This window comes from Acanthochromis polyacanthus, chromosome 21, assembly GCF_021347895.1.
Source record: "Acanthochromis polyacanthus isolate Apoly-LR-REF ecotype Palm Island chromosome 21, KAUST_Apoly_ChrSc, whole genome shotgun sequence".
Taxonomy (NCBI): Eukaryota; Metazoa; Chordata; class Actinopteri; family Pomacentridae; genus Acanthochromis; species Acanthochromis polyacanthus.
In genome coordinates, this window is record NC_067133.1 from 28,272,587 (window position 1) to 28,285,149 (window position 12,563).

Below are 12,563 nucleotides of genomic sequence, written 5' to 3' on the forward strand. Positions count from 1 at the left end.
GACGAAGTGAAGCGAGGCGGTGATTATATTGTCCTTCATACGTCATCTTTGTGAGGCAGTGTCGAGCTTACCTCTGCTGAAGTGGTATGAGAAGCGTAGATGCGAAGAATTGGCGTTAAATAGGTACATTTCTCTCATTATTTCTCAAATGATGACTAATTTGCTTAATGCTCATGTTCTACTGTCTTCATATAGTTAATGTTTACCCGTTTGTTTCTTTTGGCGGGCGTTTGAAACGTAAATGTAGGTTGATTATTAAACTTAGCTAGCGTAACGTTACATACATACATACAAGCTAGCAAAGTATATGTTAGTTAGCTCAGCATAATGGCTTTTGTTTGGACATTAAGGCGGCAAAAAATGTGTGACAGATTCATTTTCTGTTGTTAAACCAACTATAAACACATTTCCGTTCCCTTATAGCTGAGGTTACCGAAGGCTAGATATAAATGTACACGTTGTTGGACTGCACGTTACTTGTAACGGATGTTTAGCTAACATTGTTGAGTATCCCATCAGTGTAAATCTGACTTTGTCCTCATGTTGTGGTTGAATCTTTTGAGTAACGGATGACCTTTCAGTCGACCTGATTTTGCCCATGTAATCCCCACTATCCCTCAGTGAATGAGCTCTGTGGAGCAGCCAATTTGATGACTGTACAGGATTTTGTGGTTATTGTTGTCACACGAACTGTCCTGAGCTCTCTGTGATGCATTTGGGTGCCAAGGCCTGAAAGCACAACCTTAATCTGCTTTTACTTTGTATGACAGCACCTGTTACGTTCAGCCAAGCAGCAGCAGCAAACTTTAAACCATGACTTTCTGATCCTCACAGCGTCTCAGGTGTAACTTGCATGCTACCATTTATGATGGAAAACTCCACCGATGACTACAGGATTCAGTCATTCGACCAGGACACACAGATGTTACTGAAAACAGCTCTGAAAGGTGAGCATTTTACTCTGTTTTAATCCACTACAGACCATTTCATATCTCCCTGCATTGGATTGCATGTGAAAAATACCATTTACACCACCGTTCAAAAGTTTTCAATGAATAAAGTAAATACAAGGGCCTTTATGTGATTCCTGCAGTGAATCGTTGGCTTATTGCCATGTTGTAACGTGGCAATTATCTCATTTTACAGACATTTATTTAAAAGAACTTTAACTTCACAAAACAGTGGAATTTATTGTTTTTCTTCTGGATATTAATTGAATTCCGGTGCATCAAGTTAAGTTGCTGTCAAATCTGTGAATATTCATATTTGTTTTTGTTTATTTAAATGAGGAAATACAATACCATAAGCTTTGATTCATCTCAAGGTGGGGAAATTGGCATTATGGCAGCAAATTTTGCAATGCTCTGTTCTTTTCTATTGTTATATGCTGCTCTCTTTTTTTGCACATGTTTTTTGTAAAGATTTCTATTTACACAACTGTTCAAAAGTTTGGGGCCACCCACACATTTTCCTGTTGTCCATGAAAACTCACACTTTTATTCATGTGCTAACATAACTGCACAAGGGTTTTCTAATCATCAGTGAACCTTTCAACACCATTAGCTAACACAATGTAGCATTAGAACACAGGAGTGATGGTTGCTGGAAATGTTCCTCTGTACCCCTATGGAGATATTCTATTAAAAATCAGCCGTTTCCAGATAGAATAGTCATTTAGCACATTAACAATGTCTACACTGGATTAGGGCTGGGCGATATGACCAAAATTTTATACCCCGATATAGCTTATTTTATATCCCGATACAATATGCATCACGATATATCTTTTAGGTACAAGCTCGTCGGTTTGATCTGGTTGTTCACCGTCTTGTTGTTTAGATTGTTCTTCTGAGTCGAGTCCACCGTCTTCCTCCATAGCTGTTTATGTATTAGCTACGTGCCTGGGCTTGCCGTAAGGCACGTCGGTGATGTAAAATACTGCCGTAAAGCGCGTTTTGTGACACTGCGATATAAACTATAGGATCTTCACATAAAACAATTTTCTATCGTCCAGACGATGTCTATCGTCATATCGCCCAGCCCTACACTGGATTATCGTTCATTTAATGTTGTCTTCATTGGAAAAAAGATGCTTTTCTTTCACAAATAAGAACATTTATAAGTGACCCCAAACTTTTGAATAGTAAAGCTTTCTTTTCTCTTTCAGATCCCAGTTCAGTGAACCTGGAGAAGGTGTCTGATATCATCGTGGATCAGTCCTTGAAGGATCAGGTGTTCAGCAAAGAAGCTGGACGTATTTGCTACACAATTGTCCAGGTCAGTATCGGACTTTCTGTTTAGGGAAGTGCGCTGACTAATGCACTGAGTCATTAAGGATGAGGGATTTAAGAAACCTGACACTGGAGGACGACTTAAACATCTGATTGAGTCTGTAATTGTTAATCCTCTCGCCTTATTAATGCCTAACCGCTCGTTTGCATTCTAGCAACAGGAGACTCGTAAATCAGCTTACCTACACCTCCGTATTTCCTGACCCTTTCTTCTTTTTTATGGTCACCTCTTTTAGGCTGAGGCCAAGCAGAGCAACGGAAACGTGTTCAGGAGGAATCTGTTGAACCGACTCCAGCAGGAGTTTAAGGACCGCGAGGAGACGAGGGGACGCTCGCTGCAGGAGTGGGTGTGCTACGTCACGTTCATCTGCAACATCTTCGACTACCTCAAAGTACGAGACAGTTTTTATTCACTGTGTCTTCTCATGAGGCTGTTTTAATCTTCTTTTATGTCGCCTCCATTCCATTTTCATTCTGTGTAGCTAAAGGTAAATGTCCCAAAATGTCTCACCAACACCAACATTATAGAAATCTCTCTATTGTTGCTGCTGAAATGCATTATTTTGAATGTCTAAGCTAACTAGTTCAGGAGCCACTTTCAGCCCCATTTCATCTCCAGTGATCTGGACCAGTAAAATCACAGAATAATAACCTAAAAGTAACCACAGCTCCTAATGTTTCCTTTGCTTTAGTGCAAAAAAGTACATTCTGAAAATGTTAACATTTAAGGAATTATCTTTTTATGAAACATTATGAACAACAAAATGAAAATGAAATTTTGTAAGAAAAACAAGTTCAGTTTCAACAACATTCAGCCTCAGTTTATCATTTATGCATTATGACCTCCAGATCACAGTTTATCTACAAAACAACACAAAACATTCAGTCACAGGTATCTGGAGCTGAATGATATAGAATTTTACTTTATAATCAAAGCGACAAAAATCAAAAAAAGACAAAAAACAGCAAAATTAAGACAACTATTACAAAAAGGAGACAGAAAATGACAAAAAATGAGAAAAACAAAACAAAAAGAGAGAAAAAATGAGACAGAAAAGTTACGAAACAACAAAAACATGGAAACAAACGACACAAAAAATGACAAAAAAGAAATGAAGCGACAAATAAATGGACTAACAACACAAACAAAAAACATACAAAACGACAAAAATGATACAGAAAACATCGAATAAAGCAAACACAAAATGACAAAAATAAGGGGAAAAAACACAAGTGAGACAAAATCATGAGACAAATGGCAAAAGTCAGACAAAAAAAAACAACAAAAACGAGACAAAATATTACAAAAATGAGACACAAAACAACAATGAGCAATCTAGTAATTTACTTTAAGATCAAAACAACTTGTGATGGTCTATAAATTATTTTAAATTTACAGTTTTCCAAATTTACAATCTGCAGTTTGCTGTAATTTTTTACACTTGTACAAAGTCGTCCTACGGGCCGGATTGGACCCTCTGACGGCCTGGTTTTGGACAATGAGCTGGGAGGTGGTGACCCGGTACACTTTCACACCAACAAAAGCCCGACTTGGATTTCACAGCGCAGCTCGTTTTTGGTTACAGCCGTTCTTCACGCGTTTGAAAGGGAAACCGGAGTCACACAGTTATCTTGATCAAAGCTGTTTTTAACCAGTGATGTCCTGATCAAGTTTTTTGCCCTCGATCCATCTGAGCCTTTTAAAATTCAATCTGACACCATATTCCTGAATAATACACACCCACAGTATTATAGATCAGCTGTACTTCCTGCTTATTGTTTAACACCGCAGCTACGTTTGAGAGAAGCTGGGACAGAGAAGCACTGTGTTCGAGTATCTCTGTGACAAATGTGCACCTCATATAATTTATCTACTATTAAAACTGTAAAATCAACACAGAACACACGCTTATGTTTTGTATCAGTCACTTAATTACGGTGGTCCCTCACCATATCACGGTTCATTTTTCGCGGTCACTCACTGTGTCGCAGATTTTTTGCTAAAATGAAGAAATTTCCGTTATGTCTGTAATTTTCTGTATTTATTATTGTGTTGAGCTGCGTTGAAGAATGACGCTGGAGAAATAATATCTGCCTTTTACACACTATGCAACTGGCAGATGCTTTTTTTGACTCACAGAGAAGGACGGCGTAGAAAATGTGACAGGAAGTGATGAAAGACGCTTCACAGGGTCCTGACAACAGAACACTGAATCAAACTAACTAGGCTGACTAAAACACCAACACTAATAACACTGGAACACTAGCATAAAGCACATTAATGACATTTAAACCCCCAACACCCTGAACTCCCATGATGCACTGCAGCACCACGGTTCAGTCAGAGCGACCAGCTTTGTGATCGCTACATTATTTTGATTATTTTTGCGGTAAGATAAGCATTTTCTAGCCTCAAAAATTAAAACAGTATGAAAAAATAATGATTAAGCCATATTAAAAGAATATTTACAGGGTTTCTGCAGGGCATTAAAAAGAATTAATAGTCATTCAGTGGATTTTGCGAAAATGAAGGCCTTAAATGGCATTAAAAGTCATTACATTTGATTCTCAGTGCCATTAAAATTCTTTCTGCAGTTTTCAAGAAAAATATTTGATCATAATAATATAGAATTATAGAGTGCGATTTGTCAGACATGTGCCTCTGCGTAAACATGTCGAAGCACTGCCATAATAGTTCCAGCTGGTCGGGTGTAACTGCCAAAAAGTGCTCGTTTTTAAAGTGGCCGACAGACTGGACCAGGAGGAGGAGAGCTGGGAAATGAGGAAATGAAAGTTCAGCAGAAATGGCTTGAAAACGTGGAATTCAGAGAATGAGTGCAGCCTGTGGGTGGTCAGGGGTGGTTTCTGGATTCAGAAACAGTGGAATGTAAGGACAGTTTTCGTATTTAAATCGTCTTTAACAAAAAACAAACCCATGTAATTTGTTGAGTTCACGGTCGTGGCATTAATATGTTTACAGTATAGCATTAAAAAGCATTGAATTTGACTGGCAGAAACCTTGATTTAATCAAAATAGAACTCCTAGTGTACAGTGCTGGGCTCTGATTGGCTCAGCGACCGTAGCATCAGCCTCCTCTGTCTCCCCTGTGCAGCAGCATTCATCTTCTGGCCTCCATGTAACACAGACGTCTGATCGCTGTGCCCTGTGTTGCTCTGCAGTGTTGTGTGGTGTGTGGGGAGGGTTTATATATCCTTAAAATATGTGTAAATAATAAAATAAATACAGTCACTACTTGGTGTATTTTTGTCTGTTGTAAGGGGGTCTGGAAGGTAACCCCTGCTGCAGACTGTATTGGTAAAATATACATCTGTAGCATCCTGCCACAAACTGTGCTCTGCCTTTACAACAGCTGTGTGACAGCAGGGATGGACTGCCCCCTGTCTGATCTTTGAGATGTGATGAGAACGTCGCAGGTTTTCCCTCTGATAACAGGCATCCTCTGCTCTGTGTCCTCAGGTGAACAACATGCCGATGGTGGCTCTGGTCCATCCTGTGTACGACTGTCTGATGAGGCTGGCCCAACCGGACGCTCTGAAGAACGAGGAGGAGGTGAGGAAGACCATCTGGTTGTTTTAATTCTCATGTTCATGTGTCTGGCTAAAATGACTGTGGCTCTGTTCTTCACGTGTGCTGTGTTCTTTATCAGAGTTGCTCTTGTTGTATCACTGACATCGGTCTGTTATTCATGTGAGGACATTAGTTCTATTTATCTATGTATTATATGTCTGAGGTCCGTACTGTAGCAGGTATGATCAGAATGTTCTCATTCAGTGTTCATCACTGCGGGTCTGTCTCTCTTACATATTCAGAGTGTTTGAAGTGTGACAGCAGAACTTTCTGATCCCACCTTGTACTATTCTGACTCCTCATAAATACCAAGGACACTGGATATCAAGAATCAAGAATCTTCATCACCATCATGTTTTCGCAGCGTAATTTCAATCGGTGACTCCCAGCTGTAGATAAAAGTTTCAAATCATGTGGGACACGTTTCAAGTTATTCTGGACATTCTTTAGTCATTTTAGACATGTTTTTGAGTATTTTTGAGTTCAAGTGAACACTACATCAGCTGATTGTGATCCTACTACAAATCCACCACTGAGGACTTATCAGGACTTATCTGTTGGAAATGATTCAAGGAACAACTGATTAAACTGTGGGCGTGTTTCTGAGTCCCATCAATTCCCGCTACATATTTAGGTCACGTGATTCGGTATCCGTACATAGCGTACACATGCAGAACACACATCTGTGCTCAGCAGTCACTGTGTTTGTGGGTTCATCTGTATTAAATGGACACATTAATTTCTGCCACGGATTTTTCAAGATTTCATTCATCGGCAATGATACGACTGAGCATCATTGGTGGAGTACTGCGCTCTGAGTGTTTTTCTTGTTTTATCTTTCATCAGAACCTGTTAGAGGGTAAAAAGATGGAATATCTGTTTTTCAGTACAAGGCAGCAAAGCGTACACTACAATTTATTGCATTAAAAGCAAAAGAAGCCGAAACGATTTGGTTTGTCGTGGTGTGAATCCTGAGATGTGAGGAAATCCACTCAGCTGCTCACATGAAGGCCCTCTATGAACTCAGTCATGTATCTACTTGGTTTCAGAGCTGCACGTGATACTAAAAGGATATTTTTGTTTCAGTTTCAATCATTGTCTCATTTTGATATAGAAAGCTTTGAATGAAGCGTCGTCTCTCCTCCACCTCCCTCTGCAGGTCGACTGCCTGGTGCTGCAGCTGCATCGCATCGGAGAGCAGCTGGAGAAGGTGAACAGCCAGCGCATGGATGAACTGTTCTTCCTGCTGCGGGACGGCTTCCTGCTCCAGGAGGGCCTCTCCTCCATGGCCCGTCTGCTGCTGCTGGAGATCCTGGAGTTCAGGGCCGGAGGCTGGATGCTCAGCAGCACTGCCCACAAGTACTACTACAGCGAAATCAGCGACTAGGACGGCGGCCAGGAGCTGATCATCACAACCTTCAAGCACCTTGGACACAACATGAGTCACACCTGATTATAAAACCAGCAGACAGGCAGCGGCATCTTCCAGGTAATCAGTGGAGAAGATGACAGGTCATCACGTGTAAAAAGGGTTTGATTTTGCTGGATTGTTCCTGCGTTTGATAATATTACTGAGACATGGTGTCCTGGATGTGGAATGTGCAATAGGTCACGAGTTCACTCAACGAGGTTTAGCCACATTCAGGTACACTTTGTTTCACGTTTGAAGCCAGCTGGAGCAGCTGAAGGTGTTTATTTTGTTTCTAATCTTTCTAGCATTCCTGTTTTCAGAGAACATTTCAACTTAAGTTTACCAGATCCAAAGGCGTTGGTGGAGACATTCCAGCCAAATGCAGGCTGATTTGGTCTTTGCTTTATTTTTTGTTATTGTTACATTTAGATTAATGGGAAAGTATTTTAATAATTTAGATAGTTTAGCACAGAATTCAAATTTGACTGAAGGTTTGCATTGCAGTTCTGCCTACTTTTTCCAGTTCCTGTTTAGTCCTAAGAAGTACTGTCTTAAATCAGGGATTTTCCTTTCTATTTTCTTCCTTTTTTAGAAATTTTGTTACAACTTAGAAATAAAAGACCAAAAGACTGGTTACGCTTAACATTTGAACCGTTTTTCTACAGATGCATCAGTCAGATCTTTCATACATTTCTGGATTCACAATTTATGTTTTAAGAAGTTGTGCCAACAAATCAGACGACTCAGAGTCTGAACTGTTCATTTGTACTCGAGGTGCTAGAGAACACATTTTCCCCCGTTTATATATTTGCAGGTCAGTTCTGAGTATGAAGCTGGTAGAAAAGTGTTTTTCACATAAATCCAGGTTCCATCAGCGCGAGCAACACGATGTAGCTGAACCCACTCAGTGACGGCTTCAAGGTCTTCAACCAAAGCTGTGCCACTGAACAGAAGCTCTTTTTAATGTCATAACCTTAACAACTTTTACCTGCAGAATGTAAATGAGTCAAGCTAAATGCATAATTAAAGGTAGTCCAACAAGTGAAGATATTCTTAATGTTGAACATGCAGTTAAGTTGAATTAAAAGTTCCCCAAATCCCCTTTTTCTGCTTCGGTGTTGGAAGATTTATAGATGCAGCTTCGGTGTTTGTCACCACTTTCAGGCCAAATTAAACACATTGAGGAAAAACAGGTTTGTGTAATAAACAGATTGTAAAATGTTAAATAAGGATGTAGTGCAATTAGGAAGAAGCAGGTTTGAATGTTGTAGAATTTCCAGTTCCTTGATGACAGCCGACAGATCTGACTGCAATATAACGGATCTGTGTGCAGCACTTTTCCTTCACTCGGTTCCATTTTTTTTTATGGTTGGGTTGTATATTAAATGCAAAGTTATTTGTTCTAATAAATCTTTGGAGTTGTTTTCTTACTTCAGTTTATTGTGTATTCATTATAAATACAATTTATAAGCACGGTCATTTATGATACATGACGCAATGTTCTCAGTACAAAAAGTCACCATAAGCTGTTCTCCTGCATGCATGTTTGAGCTCTCCCACAGCACTTCTTACACATTGTCCTTACACCCAAAGGTTTTTATGTTGTTCACTATTTACAGTCGCACTTTGAGCAGCTCTGTCTGTCTAGTCCTGAGAGGGTTCCTCCTACCACCAGCGGTAGTGGGCGTACGCTCTGTTGGACTCAGCCATCTTGTGCAGCTCGTTCTTCTTCCTGATGATGTTGCCCTCCTGGACGAAAGCAAGCATCACTTCCTGGGAGAGTTTTTCGTACATGTGTGTGCGTCTGTGTTTGTTGTCCCTGCACTCCGTGATCAACCACTTCATAGCTAGGAAGCGGCGCCGCTTGTCTGAAAGCGGGATGGGCACCTGCACGAGACAAAACAGAATACAATCAGTCATGTTTGTGCTGAGTAGGCACGAGATCAGCAAATGTTTCTGAAAACCAAACCTCAAAGACAACAAATGCATCCCATTATAAAACTAGAGAAGCACTCAGACAGCACAGTACTCAGTCCTGCTCAGTCGCTGTATCATTTCCAACAGCTGAAATCTGGAAAACTAATTTCAGAAATCACAGCAACATAGAATGTGTCCATTTAATACAGATGTGCCCACAAACAAAATGACCTTGCGCTGAGCACAGGTGTGTGTTCTGCATGTGTACGTTATGTACAGATACAGAATCACATGACCTAAATATGTAGCGGGTGGCGGGAATTGATGGGACTCAGAAACACCCCCCAATTTAATCAGTTGTTCCTTGGATCATTTCTGATGGATAAGTCCTGATAAGTCCACAGCAGTGGATTTGTAGTCGGATCACAATCATGTGATCATCATCCGGCAGCTGATGTAGTGTTCACCTGAACTCAATAACATGTCTAAAATGACTAAAGAATATCCAAAATAACTTGAAACATGTCCTAAATTCTAAAAAGGTGTCCCAAATGAATTCAAACTTGTCCAGCGTGACTGAAGATTGTTCAAAATAACTCACAATGTGTCCAAAATCACTCAAAAATGCTCAATATGGCTAAAATGTCCAAAATAACTTGAAAAATGTCCTAAAAGATGTAAAAATTGTGAAATTACTTTAGAATTTTCCAAAATGACTCAAAGATGTCCAAAATTGATTCCAAAAATTGTTCAGAATTGAGCTGACATTATTTTAAACTTGCCCAAAATGACAAGAGATGTGTCGTAAATGATTTTAAAAACTCAGCAAAATGACTCTTCGTCCAAAGTGACTATAGTCAAGTACATGGTTACAGTGACGCTGTGCCGCTATCTCGCAATGACACAGAAATCTTAAATAAATCCATGGATCCAGACTATAAGCTGCATCACTGCCAAAATCTAATCACTTGGTCCTCGTGTCATTTCTGACCTTCCCTGAAAATTTCATCCAAATCTGTTGATCTGTTTTTGAGTAATGCTGCTAACAGACAGACAGACAGACAGACAGATGTACGCTGATCGTCACATAACTCTGCTGTGTTCCTTGGCAGAGTAATCATTAGAGCCGTTAAAGAGCAGTTTCACATAAAGTAGAACTGTCTGTCTTTCCTGTACTCTGTGAGAACAGCGCTGCTTTGCCTCCTCACTGACCTGGTAATTCCTTCCACCTTTACGGATGCTGGCCAGACCGACAACAGGCTGACAGTTCTTCAGAGCCTGATGAAAGATGGTGTAGGGGTTACACTCAACCTCTTCTTTCTGCCCCTCTGGAGCTTTGTGGTACTTCTCCACCTGCTTCCTCTTTATGTTCTCCAGGGTCTAAGAAAAGAGACCCGATGCAGATTAGCACAGAACAGTGTCTTTTTTTTCTTTTTTAGATCTGATTTGTTTTTCGTTTTTACCTCTGTCATGATCTCTCTGGCTAAAACCTTGTTTCCATGTTCCATCATCATGTTGATGAATTTACTGAAAAGCACAGACAAAAAATGATCACCTCACATGAACAGCTCTGACTGAACAGCTCCTACATGCATGCTGGGGCGTTGGTTCTACCTGAGGACTGGGTCGCTGAAGACAGAGCTGGTGACTCCGCTGGTCGCTGCCTTTATGGGTCGGATCATTTTGAGGTCTCGCTGCTCTTTCTCCTCAACACTCAGCTCTGAATCTGGCTGGCTGTAGACCTCCTTCCTGACCTCTGGCTCCAGGTAGTACGGGTTGTATCGGCTCCATCTCACCAGGAACACTCTGCAAACAAAGGAGAGCAGAGAGTCACAAAGCTAGCATGTAGTTGTTCTATTTTAATGTTTAGTGTTTTTAACCTTTATTTCTTATTTTTAATCTTAAAACTTACTCTGCCCTATCTGGTGAAGCACCGCACTAAGCTGTATGAAAGGTGATATCCAGATGAAGTTTGACTGATTGATTGTTTGAGAAGATCACTTTTAAACTCAGAGTTGTAACAATTAACTGATTAACGAGCAAAAATATAAATAAATCAGCAGTGATCATCAGTTAGAGAGCTTTAGTTATTTGTAAATGTTGCAGGTTTTGTTTGTTTTAATGGAAATATTCAGTTTCTCGGGTTGTAAGCTGTCTTCAGACAGAACCATAAATTTACATTATGAATAATATTGTAGGAACCAAATCACAAACTTTAATTTAATCCAGTAAATTATACAACCTTGTACATTCTTAACCATAATGTTGAACTTATTCAGTATTAATAATAAATAATACAATAGAATCTGAGCTGTAGTATTCAAACTTGTTAAGTGTTTATTACTCATCTTCTTTCTGTACTGGAAAGCACTTTGTTTTAAACTTGCTTTATGAATAACAATAGTTTGAGTTGACTACTACTGACATTTTGCATTTCTGTCTGGTTTTATCTTGTTATGTTGCCTTATTTGGCTCTGTTGAAGCACTTTGGTTTTTAAAATTGTTACATAAATGAAGATCAGTAGTATTGTTAATAATTCATTAACTGAGAACAAAACTGTAAAGTAATGGTTACTTGAAGCAATAACTGATATGATTTATCTTTCTGATGGTTAACTGAATCTTTAACATAATATTTCCAACATTTTTGAATTCAACAGATGTTTCAGCAATTAATAATATGTTAAATGTATAAAACAGATTATTAATTGCTATAACATCTGTTGTTTTTTTTAAAAAGCAAACACGTTTTTGAACGTTTTTTGGTTTTAGTTACAACTGTGAAGACTTGCTGCCTGTTTCTCAGTTTTATGCAACTGTAAATTTATGTTTTTGACACTTGGTTATTATTCTTATATTAGTTCTAACAATTTAGGGTGCAAATTATGAATCGTTTGACTTAAAAAAAAAAAAAAAAGACAATGGAGACAAAAATGTAATGAAAACATTCCTAGAGATGATACCTGCTGCAGCTTCGTCACCTCCAACACCGAAGCTAGCTAGTTAACTTTACAGCGACGAAGGTTAAATTAATGTTTTCGTGATGCACAGAAATAAAATATTACATAATTCCGGTAATATTATATAGTTAACACCGTCTGCTAATGTATGTGTGTTTATAAAGTCCACATTTACCTCGGTATCCAAGGTTTTAATAAGCCTGACAGGGAGGCCGCCATCTTGAAAATGTGAGTGTCAGTAAGGACCCTGGGTTAGGATGTCCTGCACCTGCCTGAGAGAAAAATAAAATAAATCTGGATTCAAAATCATTAGACGGATTTTAGAGCCACCAATAACTCAATATATAATGATTTTAAAATATTAGATAATGTGTGTGATTTGTGAAAAAAAATAT

The 12,563-nt window shown here is 39.2% G+C and overlaps 2 protein-coding genes and 1 long non-coding RNA gene across 3 annotated transcripts in view; 1 reads left to right on the forward strand and 2 right to left on the reverse strand.

The window, feature by feature from the left end:
• LOC127531526 (uncharacterized) overlaps positions 1–12,563 on the reverse strand; it is a 103,132-nt gene that overhangs the window by 7,249 nt on the left and 83,320 nt on the right. The gene's annotated exons all lie outside the window — the stretch shown is intronic.
• LOC110956022 (MIF4G domain-containing protein B) lies at positions 2–8,721 on the forward strand. Its single transcript, XM_022201244.2, has 6 exons — positions 2–123; positions 835–947; positions 2,168–2,277; positions 2,528–2,683; positions 5,770–5,862; positions 7,040–8,721. The coding sequence occupies exons 2-6, from the start codon at positions 854–856 to the stop codon at positions 7,265–7,267; spliced, it is 681 nt and encodes a 226-aa protein (XP_022056936.1). The 5' UTR covers positions 2–123; positions 835–853; the 3' UTR covers positions 7,268–8,721.
• On the reverse strand, positions 8,711–12,453 carry mrps7 (mitochondrial ribosomal protein S7). Its single transcript, XM_022201243.2, has 5 exons — positions 12,344–12,453; positions 10,823–11,014; positions 10,672–10,735; positions 10,421–10,588; positions 8,711–9,178 (listed from the first exon to the last, which is right to left on the reverse strand). The coding sequence occupies exons 1-5, from the start codon at positions 12,385–12,387 to the stop codon at positions 8,957–8,959; spliced, it is 690 nt and encodes a 229-aa protein (XP_022056935.1). The 5' UTR covers positions 12,388–12,453; the 3' UTR covers positions 8,711–8,956.

What these genes read in the sequence shown, in the direction of transcription:
- mrps7 (XM_022201243.2), bottom strand. Translation starts at nt 12,387, where the DNA reads ATGGCGGCCTCCCTGTCAGGCTTATTAAAACCTTGGATACCGAG. An exon ending in TTAAAACCTTGGATACCGAG is followed by an intron (nt 11,015 to 12,343) that starts GTAAATGTGGAC and finishes CTTTGTTTGCAG; the next exon opens with AGTGTTCCTGGTGAGATGGA. An exon ending in TTCAGCGACCCAGTCCTCAG is followed by an intron (nt 10,736 to 10,822) that starts GTAGAACCAACG and finishes TGTGCTTTTCAG; the next exon opens with TAAATTCATCAACATGATGA.
- LOC110956022 (XM_022201244.2), top strand. Translation starts at nt 854, where the DNA reads ATGCTACCATTTATGATGGAAAACTCCACCGATGACTACAGGATTCAG. An exon ending in ACATCTTCGACTACCTCAAA is followed by an intron (nt 2,684 to 5,769) that starts GTACGAGACAGT and finishes CTGTGTCCTCAG; the next exon opens with GTGAACAACATGCCGATGGT. An exon ending in CTCTGAAGAACGAGGAGGAG is followed by an intron (nt 5,863 to 7,039) that starts GTGAGGAAGACC and finishes CTCCCTCTGCAG; the next exon opens with GTCGACTGCCTGGTGCTGCA.